This window comes from Onychostoma macrolepis, chromosome 19, assembly GCF_012432095.1.
Source record: "Onychostoma macrolepis isolate SWU-2019 chromosome 19, ASM1243209v1, whole genome shotgun sequence".
Taxonomy (NCBI): Eukaryota; Metazoa; Chordata; class Actinopteri; order Cypriniformes; family Cyprinidae; genus Onychostoma; species Onychostoma macrolepis.
This window is the reverse complement of record NC_081173.1, coordinates 26796525-26818692: the sequence shown is the minus strand read 5'-3', so window position 1 is coordinate 26818692 and position 22168 is coordinate 26796525. Positions and strand designations below refer to the sequence as shown.

At 36.7% G+C, this 22168-nt stretch overlaps 1 protein-coding gene across 1 annotated transcript; it reads left to right on the top strand.

Annotated features, from left to right (window-relative positions):
- Window positions 1-19732: 19732 nt before the first annotated feature.
- LOC131525333 (keratin, type I cytoskeletal 13-like) lies at window positions 19733-21958 on the top strand. Its single transcript, XM_058752796.1, has 7 exons — window positions 19733-20300; window positions 20561-20643; window positions 20729-20885; window positions 20975-21136; window positions 21215-21340; window positions 21422-21642; window positions 21732-21958. The coding sequence occupies exons 1-7, from the start codon at window positions 19791-19793 to the stop codon at window positions 21865-21867; spliced, it is 1395 nt and encodes a 464-aa protein (XP_058608779.1). The 5' UTR covers window positions 19733-19790; the 3' UTR covers window positions 21868-21958.
- Window positions 21959-22168: the final 210 nt, after the last annotated feature.

The window sequence follows — 22168 nt, the reverse complement described above, 5'->3', positions numbered from 1 at the left end:
GTGGAGGACAGAGGAGCCTCTTAAAGAAGAAGTTAGAGGTCTGCGAGAGCCAGAAATCTTGCTTGTTTGTAGGTGACCAACTACTTATTTTACCGAGGAATTTACCAATTAATTCTTTAAAAATCCTACAATGTGATTTTCTGGATTTTTTTTTTCTCATTTTGTCTCTCATAGTTGAGGTATATCTATGATGAAAATTACAGGCCTCTCTCATCTTTTTAAGTGGGAGAACTAGCACAATTGGTGGCTGACTAAATACTTTTTTGTATATATATATATATATATATATGTATATACTATAATAATTTTATAATTTTGACCCATACAATGTATTTTTGGCTATTGCTGCAAATATACCCCAGCGACTTAAGACTGGTTTTGTGGTCCAGGGTCACACATATATATATATATACACACACACACTGAACAAAATTATAAATGCAACACTTTTGTTTTTGCCCCCATTTTTTATGAGCTGAACTCAAAGATCTAAGACACTTTTTCTATGTACACAAAAGGCCTATTTCTCACAAATATTGTTCACAAATCTGTCTAAATCTGTGTTAGTGAGCACTGAGATAATCCATCCACCTTACAGGTGTGGCATATCAAGATGCTGATTAGACAGCATGATTATTACACAGGTGTGCCTTAGGCTGGCCACAATAAAAGGCCACTCTAAAATGTGCAGTTTTACTGTATTGGTCTTGTTGGAAGGTAAACCTTCGGCCCAGTCTGAGGTCCTGAGCACTCTGGAGAAGGTTTTCGTCCAGGATATCCCTGTACTTGGCCGCATTCATCTTTCCCTCGATTGCAACCAGTCGTCCTGTCCCTGCAGCTGAAAAACACCCCCACAGCATGATGCTGCCACCACCATGCTTCACTGTTGGGACTGTATTGGACAGGTGATGAGCAGTGCCTGGTTTTCTCCACACATACCGCTTAGAATTAAGGCCACAAACTTCTATCTTGGTCTCATCAGACCAGAGAATCTTATTTCTCACCATCTTGGAGTCCTTCAGGTGTTTTTTAGCAAACTCCATGCGGGCTTTCATGTGTCTTGCACTGAGGAGAGGCTTCCGTCGGGCCACTCTGCCATAAAGCCCCGACTGGTGGAGGGCTGCAGTGATGGTTGACTTTCTACAACTTTCTCCCATCTCCCGACTGCATCTCTGGAGCTCAGCCACAGTGATCTTTGGGTTCTTCTTTACCTCTCTCACCAAGGCTCTTCTCCCCCGATAGCTCAGTTTGGCCGGACGGCCAGCTCTAGGAAGGGTTCTGGTCGTCCCAAACGTCTTCCATTTAAGGATTATGGAGGCCACTGTGCTCTTAGGAACCTTAAGTGCAGCAGAAATGTTTTTGTAACCTTGGCCAGATCTGTGCCTTGCCACAATTCTGTCTCTGAGCTCTTCAGGCAGTTCCTTTGACCTCATGATTCTCATTTGCTCTGACATGCACTGTGAGCTGTAAGGTCTTATATAGACAGGTGTGTGGCTTTCCTAATCAAGTCCAATCAGTATAATCAAACACAACTGGACTCAAATGAAGGTGTAGAACCATCTCAAGGATGATCAGAAGAAATGGACAGCACCTGAGTTAAATATATGAGTGTCACAGCAAAGGGTCTGAACACCATGTGATATTTCAGTTTTTCTTTTTTAATAAATCTGCAAAAATGTCAACAATTCTGTGGGGTTTTTTTGTCAATATGGGGTGCTGTGTGTACATTAATGAGGAAAAAAATGAACTTAAATGATTTTAGCAAATGGCTGCAATATAACAAAGAGTAAAAATGTAAGGGGTCTGAATACTTTCCGTACCCACTGTATGTATATGGATATATATATATATATATATATATATATATATATATATGGATATACAGGTGCTGGTCATATAATTAGAATATCATCAAAAAGTTGATTTATTTCACAAATTCCATTCAAAAAGTGAAACTTGTATATTATATTCATTCATTACACACAGACTGATATATTTCAAATGTTTATTTCTTTTAATTTTGATGATTAGAGCTTACAGCTCATGAAAGTCAAAAATCAGTATCTCAAAATATTAGAATATTACTTAAGATCAATACAAAGAAATGATTTTTAGAAATCTTGGCCAACTGAAAAGTATGAAAATGAAAAGTATGAGCATGTACAGCACTCAATACTTAGTTGGGGCTCCTTTTGCCGGAATTACTGCAGCAATGCGGCGTGGCATGGAGTCGATCAGTCTGTGGCACTGCTCAGGTGTTATGAGAGCCCAGGTTGCTCTGATAGTGGCCATCAGCTCATCTGCATTGTTGGGTCTGGTGTCTCTCATCTTCCTCTTGACAATACCCCATAGATTCTCTATGGGGTTCAGGTCAGGCGAGTTTGCTGGCCAGTCAAGCACAGTAACACCATGGTCATTGAACCAGCTTTTGGTACCTTTGGCAGTGTGGGCAGGTGCCAAGTCCTGCTGGAAAATGAAATCAGCATCTCCATAAAGCTTGTCAACAGAAGGAAGCATGAAGTGCTCTAAAATTTCCAGGTAGATGGCTGCGTTGACTGTGGACATCAGAAAACACAGTGGACCAACACCAGCAGATGACATGGCAGCCCAAATCATCACTGACTATGGAAACTTCACACTGGACTTCAAGCAACATGGATTCTGTGCCTCTCCACTCTTCCTTCAGACTCTGGGACCTTGATTTCCAAATGAAATGTGAAATTTACTTTCATCTGAAAAGAGGACTTTGGACCACTGAGCAACAGTCCAGTTCTTTTTCTCCACAGCCCAGGTAAGACGCTTCTGACGTTGTCTCTGGTTCAGAAGTGGCTTGGTAGCCCTTTTCCTGAAGACGTCTGAGTGTGGTGACTCTTGCTGCACTGACTCCAGCTTCAGTTCTCTCCTTGTGAAGCTCTCCCAAGTGTTTGAATCGGCTTTGCTTGACTGTATTCTCAAGCTTGCGGTCATCCCTGTTGCTTGCGCACCTACTCAAATTTGTTTCCTACCCAAATTCTTCCAGTCAACTTTGCATTTAATATGCTTTGATACAGCACTCTGTAAACAGCCACACCTTTCAGTAATGACCTTCTGTGACTTACCCTCTTTGTGGAGGGCGTCAATGTTCGTCTTCTGGATCATTGCCAAGTCAGCAGTCTTCCCCATTATTGTGGTTTCAAAGAACAAGAGATACCCAGAATTTATACTGTAGGGATGGCCATTTATTCAAACTCAAATGTAAATATTATAATATTTTGAGATACTGATTTTTGACTTTCATGAGCTGTAAGCTCTAATCATCAAAATTAAAAGAAATAAACATTTGAAATATATCGGTCTGTGTGTAATGAATGAATATAATATACAAGTTTCACTTTTTGAATGGAATTAGTGAAATAAATCAACTTTTTGATGATATTCTAATTATATGACCAGCACCTGTATATTGTGACGAGTCGGTTGCCCTCCCCCTTTTCTTCATCACCACCCCGTCCCTTATTCACCGCCCTTCACCAGGCTCCCGACGGGAGTGGGTGTGTAAGAGGAGGGGCGTGGGATCAACGCGGGCTGGCGGCGTGTGATGAGGCACAGCTGGACTGAATGAAGCCTCATCACCGTCGCTGTTAAATGCCAAGCGCGCCTCTCCTCGAGAGACCGGTCTCTTCCCCCGTGCATGCACGCTGGTGTCCTCGTGGGTCCAGGAAGGGTGCGTTGAGGGACGTCGCGCCGCCAGAGAGGTGAGCCGCAGGATCCAGAGTCAGGATGAAAGCCGCACCCACTGTGTCTGTCGTTGGCTCCTCCCGTCACTATATATATATATATATCCTCCTAACTACCAGCTATGGAGTTTTGTCCTCTGTAGAGGATATTATGTTTTATTAATTTCTCTGAGACGTTACATGTCACAGTTTTAAGTCTGGATGTCCTGTACAGAGCACATTCAGGGCTTTTCAGAGATACCAAATGATTGGATGTTTCACCACCTCTCCTTAGTCTTTACAAATGGCTGACATTAGTTTAGTGAACAAGTGTAATTATCATTTAAATCCGGACTGATTTTCAAATTGTTTGTCATAAATCAACATCTCAGGAAACTGTTATGGGGTTTCAAATCAAAATATGACCTAATGATGATTCTGGTCTCTGTATAAGCTTAATACAAAAGAGAATGTTGTTTGCTGGTTTTACGGCTGCGAAGAAGACAATAATACAGAACTGGTTTACACCGCACATGTGCGGAAAAACATGTTGGATTCATAGCCTCCTGAAAATAGTGACTTGTGAATGTACAACAGCGCGAATCAATGGGGCCAAGCCTTCTACTATTGATGCTTGGCAGGGTTTTTCCTTTAACATACTCGATTATATAAAGGAATGACTTGTTGTTGTGTTTTTTTTTTTTTTTTTTTTTTTTCTCCCTCCCTCTCTCTCACCTTTTTTACCAGACTTTAGTATTGATTATATGTCTGTTTTGTTTGTTTTGAATGAATGTTATGTTATGATGTTGTGTGTGGAAATAAATAAAAAAAGTTTTATATATATATATGACCTTCTGTTATGAAACAGGACATGGATTTCATACATATCCACTTTAAAGCATGTTTATGACACATTTTGGGAGACAACAAATGAATAGGGAAAAAATTATATATCAATGTTCCTATTAAATATGAGATATTATTATGAAAATCTGGCTAATTATTACTCCCATTATTGCACTTATTTGTTCATTACGTTGCCCCAAAAACACATGAATATGCAAATTAGATAGTTTATATATACATTGTACATAATGGAAAAACTTGTTTATGGCCATTTTGCATAAAGAAAAATGGTTTTTTTTTTTTTTTTTTAATCTTTTATAACATAGTTGAGAATCATCTTTATATAAAGTTTGGTATTAAAAAAAAAAAAAGAAAATCGATTTGTGGTTAAAACAAAAATCCCACTGTTTTTGCCTTTTCATGTCTTTTAATTAAAAAAAAACATGATTCATGAAAACGATGTTCTCTGCAGATGACATGGCATAACATATGAATAAAATGTCATTTTTATTTTTCACATTTTTTCTTATGCTTTAAAAATTTAATGACATGACAAAATACTAAATTCACAAAGCTGTTTTTTTCCTAGTAGTCAGGAGGGTATACAGTCATGGCCAAAAATATTGGCACTCTTGGTAAATATGATCAAAGAAGGCTGTGAAAATTAATCTGCATTGTTAATCCTTTTGATCTTTTATTAAAAAATTCACAAAAATCTAACCTTTCATTGGATAATAAGAATTTAAAATGGGGGGAAATATCATTATGAAATGTTTTTCTCAAATACACGTTGGACACAATTATTGGCAGCCCTAGAAATTCTTATGAGTAAAATATCTCTGAAGTATATTCCCATTCATATTCAAAATTTTGAGCAGTGATTATGAACATGAAATTATCCAGCCATGGCTTCCTGTTTCACATAAATATAAATAGGAGGGAAAACAAAGCCCAAATTCCCTTAATCATCCATCACAATGAGAAAAACCAAAGAATATATTTCTGATGTGCAGCAAAAGATAATTGAGCTTCACAAATTAGTGAAGTGGCTTTAAGAAAAGAGCTAGAGCAGTGAAAATTCCCATTTCCACCATCAGGATAATAATTAAGAATTTCCAATCAACATAAAATGTTATGAAACTGCCTGGAAGAGGACGTGTGTCTATGTCGTCCTAATGCACAGTGAGAAGGAGAGTTTGAGTGGCTAAAGACTCTTCAAGGACCACAGCTGGAGAATTGCAGAAAATAGTTGAGTCTCGGGGTCAGAAAACCTTAAAAAAAAAAAAAGGTCAAACAGCACCTACATCACCACATGTTGTTTGGGAGGGTTTCAAGAATAATTCTCCTCGCTCATCCATAAACAAACTCCAGCATATTCAGTTATCAGACACGACTGGACTTCAAATGGGACTGGCTTATATGGTCAGATGAAACTAAAATGAGCTTTTTAGCAGCAAACACTCAAGATGGGATAAAAAGTACGCCATACAATGAAATATACTGCTGTATTTTTGATGTCGTGGGCCTATATTTCTGCTGGAGGTCCTGGACATCTTGTTTAGACACATGGCATCATGGATTCTATCAAATACCAACAGATAAAAAATCAATAAGTGACTGACTCTGTTAGAAATCTTATAATGGGCCATGTTTGGATCTTCCAACCGTACAATAATCCAAACACAAACCTCAAAAACAACACAAAAATGGGTCACTGAGCACAAAACCAAGCTTCTGCTGGTCATTCCAGTCCTCTGACCTGAACCCTGTAGAAAATGAGTGAACTGAAGAGAAGAAGCACCAACATGGAGCTGTGAATCTAAAGGGTCTGGAGTGATTCTGGATGAAGGAATGGTCTCTGATCTCTTGTCAGGTGTCTCTAACCTCATCAGGCATTATAGGAGAACATTTAGAGCTGTTAAACTGGCAAATGGAGGTTTCAAAAAGAATTGAATAAAAGGGTGCCGTTAATTGTGGCCAATGTGTATTAGAGAAAAACATTTATGTCATAATGATATTTCCCCCCATTTTAAATTCTTATAATCCAATGAAATGTTAGATTTTTGTGATTTTTTAAAATAAAAGATCAAAACGATTAACAATGCAGATTAATTTTCACAGCCTTCTTTGATCATATTTACCAAGGGTGCCGATATTTTGTGTGTGTGTGTGTGTGTGTGTGTATACACTCTAAAATCTGTAAAAATAAGGCACAATATAGGTCTACTGTATCATTTGAATTTTTCCGTATTTATTTTTTACAGGTATTTTACCAGTATTTTGAATTGTATACTTAATTGCATTGTGCTTTAGAGTTAACAGAAATGTCCATAAGATGAATGGATAATGTTGTGTGTAATGAGCTGCCAGTACTTTTTCTGTTATTTTACGGATTTATTTTTTACAGTGTATTTAGGCCTATATATAACCATTATCATTTATATTTATTATATCCATTTCATGTTTATAAGATGGCAGAGAACAATTTCATCAGAATGCACAGCTAAGGCATATGCTTTTTAGAAACAGTAGTAACAGTATCTACCAGTAGGTGCTAAAGGAGTAATGCTTGATGCAACCAGTTCATTATAGAGAGAAAAAATGCATAGCCTAGTATGAAATCAGCAGGGGGAGCAAATACACCGATTCAAATGTTCTTGTTTCGCACTTTCAGACGGTAGATGGCAGCCTGCAATAACTGTTCGTATCTCTCGGGATAGGGTATCGGGGGACAACACAAAGTTATCAGTGTGTTTGGAAAAGCCAAAGTACAGATACTTAAACTTTGTTCATATGAAGTCGATCTTGTGTTGTCAAACTAGCCTACGTGAGTTCACAGTGATAAGCAGGCATTCAAACTCTCTTTTTAAAGCCTATAAAATATTCCAAACTGAATTACAACAATTGGTTTAATGTAATTCCACTTTATGTGAAAAAATAGAGTCAAAAGAAAAATGGCATGTATGTGGTCCAGGGGTAAATAGCTTTTTTTTCTTCTTTGCCTTATAGTCACTAGTCACTTTGCTCATGGGACACAATACAAGAGAAAGTCACAAGATTGTTGTTTCAGGCTATTTTTCAACTTTTAACTGCATTAATTTTTGCTTCACAGTGATATTTTTATTGCTTTTATTGTATTTCCATTAGAAGAACTATTTATGGTAACCAGGATCTTTCAGCTGAAATCGTGAAACAAAAATGTCAATAAAACAGTAAATAAATTAAAAAAATCTTTACATGGTTTGGTAACACTTTACAATAAGGTGTCATTTGTTAACATTAGTTGATGTATTAACTAACATGAACAAACAATGAACAATGCATGTATTACACTATTTATTAATCTTTGTTAATGTTAGTTAATGAAAATACAGTTGTTCATTGATTATTCATGTTAGTTCACAGTGCATTAACTAATGTTAACAAACACAACTTATGATTTTAATAATGCATTAGTAAATGCTGAAAGTAACATTAACTAAGATTAATAAATGCTGCAGAAGTATTGTTCATTCTTAGTTCATGTTTACTAATGTTGTTAACTAATGTTAACTAATGAACCTTATTGTAAAGTGTTACCCATGGTTTTTTATAGGTGTTTTACCCGTATTTTGAATTATGTATTGCATTAATTGTGTTATCGGGTTAAATAAATGTCTGTAAACTCACAGATAATGTCAGATAATTACCAGGACTTTTCCCATTTTTTTCTTACAGTGCGAATAGAAATTATTTGAAACATTAATTAATTATTAAATTAATTAAAGGTGTGTAACACCGTTCAAATCATTTGATCAGTGCTTCTCAATGCTGCTTGTTTGAGGTGACACACCCAGTTCAGTTCACAGAGCAGCACATTACTAATGATGAACTAATGAGGCAAATCAGGACTTAGATAAGAGAGGTATCAAAAAAAGAAGCAGGATTGAGAAATGCTGGTGTAGCTCAAACAACAGCACCCACTGGGACAATAATCAGCAATCAGCTGTGTCAAATCAGACACTCCCTTGAAACGCCTGTCTCTCTCTGTGAACAAGGGCACTTGTTAAAGAGGCCAAGCATTTGCAGGAGTTAGGGAGAGAAAGTGTGAATATAGCTCAGTTACACACACACATACACAAAGATTACATTAAAGTAGCCTATGTCTGGATTTGGACAAAATCTTTTACAGCATTCAATTCTGTAAGACGAGGAAAAAAGCATTTCTGCTATGGAGCTGTTTTCAACAGAAAGGGACAGGAAATCTTGTAAAAATAAGAGCGGATGCTGGAAAATGTTGCTCAAGTTTTTGTCTGTTAAAAAAATACACCCATTAGGAAAATGATTTAAAAAAAAAACAAGACCAGATTTTCTTTGGAATGGCTCCAGACCAAAAGGTTAATGTCCCACAATGGCCATGTGAAAGCCCTGATCCAGAAGTCTTTCTCTATTTAATATAAACAGTTACAGTTTGGTTCTTAGCAGATAAATAAAAAAAATGCCATTTGTAAAAAAAACCTACATGGTTTAGAGTAGAAACTAGTAGTTTAACTGCTTTGGCAAAGCTAAGTCGCTTTTCTAAAATCACTCAGATTGCCAAATGTAATAAATGTATGCGAGTATAATGGTTTAGTTTAGTTTTTTTTGCCAGGAGTGTTTTTCCTGTCACAGTCACTTTTGGCTTGTTTACTGAGGTTTTAAAGACATTAGGGCTTGTTAAAGATGCTTTGAAAAGCGCTATACAAATAAAATGACCTGCCTTGACTTGATGAATTAATTCATCATGCACTTATATGTTGGACAATGTTTACACTAACAGGGCTTGGTCTTAAACCGCTGTATGCATTAGCTGAGATGATATTCAATGCATATTGTATAAGCATACTGTGCTCTCTATGATGCTGTCATCGTACAGCTCTGTAGTGCTTCATGCATCCAGTACAACGGCTTTGAAAACTGCCTTGTCACAATCTTTACAAGAGCTTATGAGTAATGCATATAACGTAACACAGCTCACACAAGCAACTTTCCAGCAGGACTCTTCTCAGCTGTATAAGCACTTTCTTTGTGTGAGTAGCTAAAGGGTTAGATATTTTGAGGATATGCACATACAGAGAAAGTCAGTGTTATTTTTGAACCTACTAACTTTCATAGTCTGGACAAAGAGTTGAAACATTTTCAAAATATCTTCTTTTGAGCTCTGCAAAAGCAACATGAGTTTGGAACAACATGAGTGAATAAATTATATAATTTTAAGTTTTGAAAAGTTTTATCCCTTTAAAAGCATACAGTGTTTGGTCAAAGCATTGCAATGAGGAAATGTGACCTTGTGAAAACAAAGCGCACAGTGTCATGGTGGGCTGAGATGACGCCTGCAAAAAAAAAAAAAAAAAAAGTGTTTCTTTTTTCTTTTCCATGACAACATTATTATTACAGGTGAAGTTAGAGGATCGGGTATTCATATTCTTTCTTTTCTTTTTTAATGAGTGACAAAAGTTTGGTATGATTTGTGATTATAGTACCACCTTTGACATGGTACTATATGAATGGACAGCATGTAACAGGTAGAACTGGTCGGAGCAGATGCAAGTGTGTTTGCTTACGAGTTTCAATGAGAGTGTGGTTATTTACACAGCAAGACAACATCTGCATGTTGACAGCCTGCTATCGTGGAGATCTTTGAATGAATGTGTGTTAAGGTCTACTCAAATCACCACTTTCTTTCACGTATGCCCTGGTGTTGCCGTTTATTCCAGGTGGATGTTAACAGATTAATTGCGTCTACGAATTGGAATTTGGCATGAATATAAAGTACTAAACTGTCATCGGCTTAAGAGTGCTGATTATCTTTTGTGATCTGCTCTTCAAAAGGCTGGAGACTCAGATTTGGGATTGCATCTGAATCAATGGGGCTTAGTTGTGTTAAGCAGATAGAAAACATACCGTGTTATGAATTTGGCATGTAAAGGTCACAACAGGAGTTTCTGCTACATTAACAAATCAATAGCAGTTGTTTAACAAAGATAAGAAAGATCACAGGATCACTCGGATATCTACACTCATCAGGCAAGGCATGATAATGTGATCATTTCAGAAACACTGAAGACTATTGTGTTTGAGTCAGGAGGATCTGAATTAAAAGAATAGTTCACCGAAAAGTGAAAAATTGCTGAAACTTTACTCACACTCAGGCCATCCAGGATGTAGATGAATTTGTTTATTCATCTGAACAGATTTGAGCAATTTAGCATTACATCACTTGCTCACCAATGGATCCTCTGCAGTGAATGGGTGCCGTCAGAATGAGAGTCCAAACAGCTGATAAAAACATCACAATAATCCACAAGTAATTCATATGACTCAAGTCCATCAGTGTCTTGTGAATTAAAACGCTGTGTGCTATACATCACAAAAGACGTTTTTAACTTCAAAACGATACTTCCATCTGAATCAGGGGAGAAATATGCACAGATCAAGCACAGTTTACAAGCAAAACCAGTACATAACAAATGTGTTGGTGGATTTTGATGTGACTTTTTTACTGAAGGAAGTGTTATTAGTATAGTTGTATTTTGTCCAGAAGCAACAGTTTAAAGTTAAAATGCTTTAATGATGGATTTATTTCTTACAAACCACAGCTTATATTACTTCACAAGATATTAATTGATAAACTGGAGCGGTGCGGATTACTTGTGGATTATTGTGATGTTTTTATCAGCTGTTTGGACTCTCATTCTAACGGCACCCATTCACTGCAGAGGATCCACTGGTGAGCAAGTGATGTAATGCTAAATTTCTCAAATCTGTTCTGATGAAGAAACAAACTCATCTAGATTTTGGATGGCCTCAGGGTGAGCAAATTTTCATTTTGAAGCAATCTATTCCTTCAACTCAAGAGAGACAATCAAACCTGAAATGCAAGAACATCTCAAATTCAGACAAAAATGCTCAGGTGGTAATTTTTTAATAAACAAGATAATCTCTGACACCACAGTTTGAAGTTTTCGTGTATGGTGTTGCTAGAAATGCTGTTGCACATGTTTCTGGGTGGGTGAGCCAGTGGCAACACTCCCAGTTGCACCAGCATTTGTTTTACAACTGAGATGCTAGTTATTTTTAGGATTATCTGAGAGAAACAACACATCGTTTGCTAAAGAAACTGCATGTGTTAATACGGTCACAAACAGTCAACTGAAGGGGGATAGAGCTCAGAGTACTTGAAGATAATTAGTGAGTGGAAAGAAAAATTCTAGGAAAAAGACTTAATGTGCTCAAATTCTGGAGACACGTTGAGTTTGTATGTGAAAACAAGCCATTCAAATTGAAACCTGAATTACTTTTAAGTTTCCATTGATGTGAAAAGTTCTTCATGGAACCATCAATGCCAATAAAGAACCTTTATTTTTAAGTGTACGGATGAAGAAAATAAAATCGACACTCTAAAAAGCTCAAAACATTGATAAGAAATAACATTTTTAATTGACATCAATTGTGTGGTCTTTTTTAGCGTACATGACAGTAGAGTACGCTTGTTCTTGTGGTAATGGTTCTAAATCCATTCAAGTATGATTCAGCAGGAACGTGTCAATGTAATCTCCTGTAAGAAAGCACACGCTCGGCTGACGCTCAGGCTGTGGTTACAGCATATCAAATGCAAGCCAGCTGGAGCACAGATTTCATTGGCAAAATTGTGCAATAAAGCTTCTGCAACATATTTCGAGTCAACGATGAGGGAATTATTTCAAGATATGCACCAAAGACTAAATTGATTCCTCACATAAGCTCCATCGTTTGTATTAGAGCTTGTGGAGTCTCGTTTAGTTAGAAGAGAATGTGGTTTTGCAGACAGAGTTCTGTCTGAACAAGTGTTGCATACATTACCTTATATTCAAATCACCACAATGCAGCATTTACTCACACGTAACCTTCAATTCGTGATGTTGCTTCAGGGTAACAAACCAAGGGGGCCTTTTGAGTATTTATGCAACTTCAAGAAAATTTTGAATATAAATCTAGAAGCCAGTTCTCTTATATTCTGTCTTTATGCTTTATGTTTTAAGAATTCTTACATCAGTAAAGTATTTGATTTATATATATTTTTTCAAACTGCACATTGTACATGAACACCGAATCAAACCCATTATTTCAATTATATGCATGCAATAGAGGGTTAAACATTCATTTTTGGTTTTATTTCTACTTCACTAAGCCTTTGTTTGCCCATTCCTATGGTTCACAGCGTTGTCTGCCTTTGGCACTTCACATTAACTGTACTGTGATAAGGGCAGGTTCCTGCTACTCTGAGATTACTACAGCACCTTATAGGGCAATAGTCATGAGCTTTCCCTTAAACCACCACTGATGGGAGTCAAAACCACAAATGTTACAGGGGACACGAAATGTATGTGCATAGTCTTCACAAAATGTTTGGGGTTAGTAAGAATTTTTAAACAAAATTAATACTTTTAATCAGCACGGATGCATTAAATTGATCAAAAGTAATGCAGTAAAGACATGTATACCTTTTCTGAAGATTTCTATTTCTATATATTTTTTCAGGATTCTTTGATGGTTTCTACAAAAATATGCCGCAGTTCTCTACATTGATGATAATAAAAAAATGTCTCTTGAGCAGCAAATGAGCATGATTGCATCGCAGAAATAAATTACATTTTATAATATAAAATACAACAGAAAACAGTTATTTTAAATTGAAATAATATTTCTAGTGCTGTCAAACGATTAATCGCATCCAAAATAAAGGTTTTTGTTTACATAATATATGTGCGTGCACTGCATATATTTATTATGTATATATAAATACAAACACATGCATGTATATATGTTATGTTTATATATTAAATATATTCATATATAATAAGAATATGAATATATAAATGTATAAACGTAAATATTTTCAAAATATGTACTGTATGTGTGTGTATTTACATATACATAATAAATATACACAGTACACGTACATATATAATGTAAACAAAAACGTTTATTTTGGATGTGATTAATCGCGATTAATCGTTTGACAGCACTAAATATTTTGCAATATTACTGTTTTGCTGTATTTTTGATTGTGAATGAATGAAGCATTGGTGAGCATAAAAGACTTCTTTAAAAAACATTACAAAGTCTTGCTGACCCCAAACTTTTGATTGGTAGCGTTAGTGTATATTGATATTTTGTTGTGTAATGCAATGACACTCATATTTTCAAATGTTCAAATATTTACTGGGGTCATTGTATGTACATATGTCATTTTTTATTGCCAACAGACAATCACAACAAGCTCTGTAAGCTTGTTGGTCTGCAAGGTCACACATTATTCACAAAATTCACAGTTACACAATAAAAATCAGTTAATGCTCGGAAAGTATAAGCAACAGTTCCTTTCCCTCCCTGGCAACAGCAGTGGAAAAGTCACGTCTTATATTCCACAGTTCATTCTAATTAACTGGAAGCCCAACAGCAGTATGCAGCTGGATGGTTTATGGTGAAAAATATTGGACACATGTGTGAGATATTGGCTTGCGTTCTCTGTTGGACTGCACTTGCAGAGCGGTTCCAACAACGGACCTTAAAAGGGCAACTAACTCCTGCAGACAAGATGAGACAAGCTCTAAAAATATTACTTAAGTATATTTTAGGATATCAGACTAATCCGGGGAGCAAGTCATGAACGTGCACCACTTTTGGATGATTTTAGTCTTGTATCGAAACGTAGTCTAGATTAAAGATGTCAGCATAGAAAAACACTGAGTGCACACATTTATGCACTCTTAACAACAAAGGTTTCAAAAGAGGCTTTATGCTGCAAATGTAATTGAAGTGCCTTCCAGTGAACAGTTCTTAAAAGAAACATTTTTCTTAGTGTGAAGAACATTTTAATAATCTAAAGAACCCGAACCTTTTCTGCAGTGAAAAGGTTCCATGGATGTTAAATGTACTTCACGGAACCATCGATGTCAGTAAGGAACCTTTATTTAGTAGGCTATACGTGACACAAGCACAAGACAGAAATGGCAAAAATGGTAATTGCAGAAATCAGCCTGCAGCTTCATTCACCACATCTGGAAAGCAGAGTCATACGAAACCAAACAATCCTGAAAAGCTTTAATTCAACCGCAAAAACACATTTCGCAAGAATTTCTGACAGCAGAGTGTGTGAATGGACCTGGCGCGAGTGATTGATGGGAGGGCGGAGGTCACCGATAGCAGTTTTTCTGCTGTCATGCCTGTTTACACTTGCCAAACCCTGAGGGAGAAGCAATGAAAGAATCTGTCCCCTGGTCTCTGGATGTTACCCAACCTGCGCTTTGAATCAATCCGACACACCCAGTCCTAAAACGATCACCTGAGGTTAACGGACCACATTCACAGCAAGAAACTGAGGGACAATTTAAGCATTCCACAAATGAAAAGCATTAAATATAAGAACCTATTTTCATTTGTCTACTGCATGGTTTGACAAAACAGCTGGGATGTGCAGAGATTCACAAAGGTTATCGTTCGTACGAGCAGACACTTTGTTTCAATGTAATCCCATTACAGTAAACAAATGACTCAGTTATGACTCACAATGTTCTGCAGAATAAAAGATTCTCTTTATGAACGAATGCCATGGACAGGTTCTCACGGGTGTTTTTTTTTTTTAATCTTCTTTTCAGTTGTAGAAGTAATTCTGACTCATTCTGAATTGTATTTACCGCAATTGTACTCTTTGAATATTGTGTAGGTGTCCTATTATTATCAATAGTATTACAGTTATGTTGCTGTAATGTAATACCCAAGATACCAATTTTTTAAATTACCGGTATCCTCTAAAACAAACCCAAAATCGGTCTAGAAAACAAGTGAGGTTATTTTCAAACCCGATAACTGGTAAACTAATCTTTTAATATCCTGTTTAATACCATACTAAGCTAGGTAATTTGGTAATTTGTGCACACCAGCACAGGGTCACAACCTTGGATATTATCAGTTTGCTTGTCTATAGTAAACAAGTGTAAAATATCAATACTCTTGAGGAAACAACCAGTGAGGGTTAAACTGCAGATTTAGACTTGCACGCTGCAGTAATGTGAGCTTTAATGGGTGGAGTGGGGTGGGGATTGGGTGGTCCAATAAAACTGAAGCAAACTGAAACCTCTGTTCAAAACGCCCCGTACTCTCAATGTTTTAAGACTTATGTAATAGGTTACAGATGAAAATCTCTTAAAACTCAAGAGTAAAAATTAAGCAATTCAGTGTTTTTTCCCTTCTAAATACTTGTTGCCACAGTCTTGCAAACTTTACGTGAGCAAGATTTATATATAAGATTACTGTTATTTGAAGGCATTTTTGTCAGTGCAACACACCCAAACCTCTTCTTTGCTTAATGATATGGTGGTTTCTTGCACGCAGAGTGTTAATGAACCTCTTGACAAGCATATATCTTTTCCTATTCAGCAATGCCATAAATCTCTGAAAACCATATAAAAACTCTCTGAAACTCCCAGTGCGGTCAGAAAGATCAGGTGAAACATGAAGATCCTCTTTGGTTGAGAACAAGCAGATTACTACGTGACGGGTCTGTACAAGCCTTTGTTTGCACATTCCTGAAATTTGTCTTCGGTGCCTCATAGTTAAGACACACTGACATGCTAGACAAATATCACTGAAACAAATGTTTCAACAAGGATTTTAAGACAGAATTTGAAAGGAATATGTATAATTTAGTGAAGGTGGCTTATCACAAATTCAAATTCAGTTTTTTTCTTTTTCTTTTGGCCTTTGATATTCCTAAGTACACAAAAATGGAGCAGAAATAAAATTCACTTAGAAATTAGTAATAAATTTGGCAAACAAAGATACAGCAAGTAACACGTATTGAAATAAACGTTGAATTTTGAAGTAGAAAGAATGAAATGGCATTTCCTTGTAAAACGTACTCCAAAAATTATATTTTACAGTCTATATTCCATTTATTCTCTGGATTTATGTGAGGTCATTAAATCTGCATGTACAATGTAAAAAGTGATAAGTTGACTTAACTTAAAAAAATTAAGTAAATGGTAACACTTTACAATAAGGTTCATTAGTTAACTACATTAGTTAACATGAAATAATAATAATCTGCAATTATACAGTGTTTATTAATCTTTGTTAATGTTAATTTCAACATTTACTAATACATTATTAAAATCTTGTTAACATTAGGTAATGCACTGTGAACTAACATGAACTAACAATGAACATCTGTATTTTTATTAACTAACGTTAGCGAAGATTAGTAAATACAGTAACAAATGTATTGCTCATGGTTAGTTCATGTTAGTTAATACATTAACTAATGTTTAACTAATGAACCTTATTGTAAAGTGTTACCAAGTAAATAATCATTAAAAAAAAAAAAAAAAAAAAAAGTTAAGTGAACTTGACAATTCACTTAACTTATTTTTTTAATTATCATTTACTTAAAAAAATTTAGGAAACGTGTTGCCTTAAAATTTTTAAGTTAAGTCAACTTATCACTTTTTTACAGTATATACAATATCTTTAGAAAAGCACACCATTCCAATTAAAGAACTTTTTTGTAGATCTCTATCTATGTCCATATAAAAAACAACCAATATATTAACTGAACAAATACTTGGAACACATGTGCTCTTACAAAACTATACCTAAATTATCATGCAATTGCAATCATAAGAAGAATAAAAGAATTGCTCAAGATCACTTATGAAGTTTTGAAAAGAACCAGGAGTGAATGACAGAAGGGCGGAGGGCACTGCTAGCACAGCCTCCTTCATACTTGCGTATACTTGTCAAACCCCGAGAGAAAAATGAAGACATCTGCCCCCTTGTTAGTCTCTAGATGTTACCTAACCTGCGCTTTGTATTGATCTGACACACCCTTTGTCCTCAAATACTTACCTGGTTCAGGCTCACAAAGGGTCACATTGAACTGAAAGGCTCAGCACAATAGCGCTGCAATGAAATTCTAAACAGAAGGCAAAGAAAGACACATTGATTGAAATGCATTCAAAATGCATGCTTTTGTTCAGAGGAAAAAAAGAAAAACAAATGCTGCACAGAGAAATACAAAATTATAAACTTATTTCTTTGTTGACTATGTGAGTCATATTTGAATTATTTAATTAATACAGTACGAGAAGATTCTTAATATTTTTACTGCATTAACTAAATCCAAATATATGACTCACAAAGTGTAATATATTACAATCATCTCAACAATTTGCAAACACAACACTGAATGAATAGAACTATTTTCAATTAACTTATGTTTACATAAATATTTAATTGTACAGAACAGCTACAAAGAGACAAGCCCTATTTACCAGCTGCACATAACTGGCTTTGAATAATTCAGAGAGGAACGACAAATTACTGAAGTGTATTTTATGCATAACAGTAAGCAGGCATTAGACTTCAGAGTTTAATTGTCTCAGTTCAGGCGTTAGACTTTATGTCACACTCCTCTATTTGTCATGTTAGAGTTGTGTAAATTGTGCTAGGCTACCATAAAAAGATATATCATCAAATGTTTGACTTTTTCTCTGACACTTCTCTGTACTTTATTTACACTAAACTTGTGAAAAAGGACCACCCTTTTTGACAACTTAAAAATTGTTGGTCACCTACTATCGAGTCCGATATAAGTTCATAAACATTTCACACTTAGTCGTAGCCATACATATGAATTCTTACTATCCGAGTGATGTTACACCTCCATAGGGACACAACCTTGGTCATAAACACTGTGTTTGTTTAAAGTAAGCGTGTCTTTGTAAAATATAAATACTCCTGCAGCAAAGCGTGAAATTGTGGTTTCTGACATATAAGCTGAATTAATGTGAGGCAGAATGGGTGGAGCAGAAGTTCGGGAGCGGAAAGCCATGCAGACCAACTTAGGCAATGCACTTCAAGACCTCTCACACTCATTTCAAAACTTATTTGTAAAACTACTGAATTAGAAAAGATCCAATAGCTTGCGTTTTAAATAAAGCAATTCAGAATTTTATTTAAGAATATATAGCATAATTATTTATGCATCAAGCAACATATCAGATAATAAAGAGTTAAAAATGCTTCTGATTATGCTCACTCACAGTCCCTCCTCCTGCTCAGTTTTTATGGTACAACGCGTTTCATATCCAATTTTTATGTCTTCACTATAAAACACTCCCTGCTATCAGCTGAAGCTTAATTATTAAAGAGCTTTCTTGTTCTCATATCAGACAATCAAAATTTACTGTCTTAACGTCTGCACTAAAAGTTGTTCCCTTTTGCTCTGGTTGCTACTTGTTTGTTGTTGTACTTTGTTCTTGTCGCCATGGCAACAAGTCTTTATAGTATATACAAGCACAGTGTAAAGAAATGATTTAATCCAAACAAAATGCATCACTTGAGATGAATAAACAACTAGAATTTCGAATGCTTGGGTTTAAGAGTTATATAAATACCTGTTAAATTGTATTTTTTTTAAACAATAAAGACATTAAACTTCTATTCTAATAAGTACGTATGATAAAGCATTTTCTAATAAAAAGATATGAAATGTTCTATTCTGTATTCTTGTATGTATATAACTGACAGTAATCGTGGCTTTGCAGCAGCTTGTTTTCTGGGTGTGTCTCAGTATTGGCACCCTGAGGTCAGAAACTCTCACTTTGTAGTTATTGTATTTGCAGCACTGTTTTCCCTTCGGGTTCCAATTGTTAATCTTGAATTTTGTGATTTTCCAAAAAAAAAAAAAAAAAAAAAAAGGTTGAATAAAAATGTATGATGTACTATATAAGAATACTAAAATCAAATGTGTTTCAACAGATAATGTTGATGGTGGATAAATGCAGTTTGTGGATGCACACCAAAAAAGGTAGAGGTTGAGTGCACAAAAGGTCTCTCAAATAAGCTATTAGACCAAGAACAGTGCTGTGCAAATCAAAAACTTATGCATACTATTTTGTCACTGACTTTACTATGGCAAAATGCCTTCTTATAAAATCTGATCTTGATCTTAATCTTAGACATATTCAAACCATACAGTTGGCTGAATGCTGTGTGCGTGTGTGTGACCGTGTGTGTTTGCCTTTGGAGAGTAAGGCAGAGGTTTCTCACTCCACCTCCTTGAATAACCCACTACACCCAGCCATCGTTCCCTCCCTCTTTATCCAAATAAAAGGAACACGGGTCATCTGTTCCTCACTTCTCAATCTCTCCAGTCAGAGAACATAACAGCAAGCCTCCTCTACAATCATGTCTGTTTCATACGCCCGTAGTTTCAGGTCTTCCGGAGGATCCATGGGAGGATCCATGGGAGGATCCCGCATGTCCATGTCCGGTGGTGGTGGTGGTGGAAGTGGTCGTGTGTCTGGCGCGTATGCAGGCAGCATGCACGGGGGAGCAGGAGGATATGGGACACGTATCTCAAGCGCCTCTGCTTCTCGCTCCTTCTCTGCTGGAGGTGGTGGCGGCTTCGGAGGTGGTTCTGGTTTTGGTGGCGGTGCTGGTTTCGGTGGCGGCGCCGGTTTTGGTGGTGGCGCTGGCTTCAGCCAGTCTGATGGCATTGATGCATCTGCGAATGAGAAAGCCACCATGCAAAACCTCAATGACCGTCTGGCCACCTACCTGGAGAAGGTACGCTCCCTCGAGAAGGCCAACGCTGATCTTGAGCTGAAGATCCGGCAGTTCCTGGAGAGCAAGACATCCCCCTCTGCTCGTGACTACAGCGCCTATTACGCTACCATCAGTGACCTCCAGAACAAAGTATGTGGTACTATTTTTATAAGAAAAATTCAAACAGCATTAGTACCTACTAATATATCTTTTTAACTTATCTATATATGAATATTGTGCTAAAAATAAAGCATCAGATGCTATGCAGTTTAGTAGAATAAACATAGAAGTGTTTTGTTTTTTGTTTTTTTGTACAAGATAACCATAGGACAAAAGAGATATATTTTACCACTAAACTCAAATAATTCCCAAGAGATGTCTGAATTTGTCTATATTCTTGTCTCCTGAAGATCCAGGATGCCACTCGTATTAATGGAGGCATCTACCTCAGCATTGACAACGCCAAGCTGGCTGCAGATGACTTCAGGGTCAAGTAAGTTCACATAACCAAGAGAAAAGCTGACTATAAACATTTCAAATGGTCCTAAGTGTTACTTAAGGGTTTGATTTCTGTGCAGATATGAGAATGAGCTGAGCATGAGGCAGTCTGTAGAGGCAGACATTGCTGGCCTGAGGAGGGTGCTGGATGAGCTGACAATGTCCAGATCTGACCTGGAGATGCAGATTGAGGGTCTAAAAGAAGAGCTGATCTTCCTCAAGAAGAACCACGAGGAGGTAAGTTGGTGCTTGATTGACAGTCTTCAATAAACCCGTTATTCTTCCTGATGAGGCAAATGCTCAGTGGTTTTTTATTGCAACATTAGGAACTCTTGGCAGCACGTTCCCAGATGAGCGGACAAGTCAACGTAGAGGTAGACGCAGCACCACAGGAAGACCTGACAAAGATCATGGCTGAAATCCGTGACCAATACGAGGCAGTTGCTGCCAAGAACCGCAAGGAACTTGAGGCCTGGTTCCAGGCAAAGGTAACATCACTTTAATCTCAGTTTGTCATAAGAAACCAAAACCAGTTGACTTATCTGACTGTGAATTGTCTCTCATAGAGCGAAAGTCTCAATAAAGAAGTCGTGGCAAGCACAGAAACCCTTCAAACATCCCGATCTGAAATCACAGAGCTTAAACGCACACTCCAGGGTCTTGAAATCGAGCTACAATCACAACTCAGTATGGTAAGCAGGTGACCAGGTCAATCTTAGAATCTGCTAATTTGATGCATCACACAGCCTTTAGAATGACTTTCTCCTCAACAGAAAGCGTCACTGGAAGGCACTTTGCAAGATACACAGTCCCGCTACTCCTCCATGTTAAATGGACACCAAATGCAGGTGACCAGCCTGGAGCAGCAGCTGACGCAACTTCGTGGCGATCTGGAGCGTCAAGGGCAAGAGTACAGTATGCTTCTTGACATCAAGACCAGACTGGAGATGGAGATTGCAGAGTACAGAAGACTTCTGGATGGAGAGGCTTCTGGGTGAGACATTAACATTCAGACATTTACCTCCTGATTTGTGAGTTTAAGAATCAGAGTAGTCAATAACTTTGTTTTTCCCCCATCCTCAGAAGTGTTCAAACCACAAAATCCTCATCCTCATCCTCATCCTCAACCTCAACTACACGCAAAGTGGTAACCATTGTAGAGGAGGTGAAGGATGGCAAAGTGATCTCCTCCACCCAGGCTGTAACCGAGACCAAGTGAAATCTCAAACAAGAATAACCAGCTCAAGAACTCTTGAGATGAAACAACCCAACTCAGAGTGATGAAAAATCAATAAACTGGTTTAAATGTGCTTTTGTGTTTGAGTCTTATTTTGCTCTCAGATGTTTTAATATGAATCAAATTAATTATTTGATGTGAAACGTTATCTGCTCCATACAATGTTTGGCAACACTGGCTTTTTTTATGTTAAGCAAAAAAAAAAGCTAAATTAAGCTAAGTAAAAACACAAAATACACAGATATAATACTTTCTATTCATCAAAGATTCCTGAAAAAAAAGA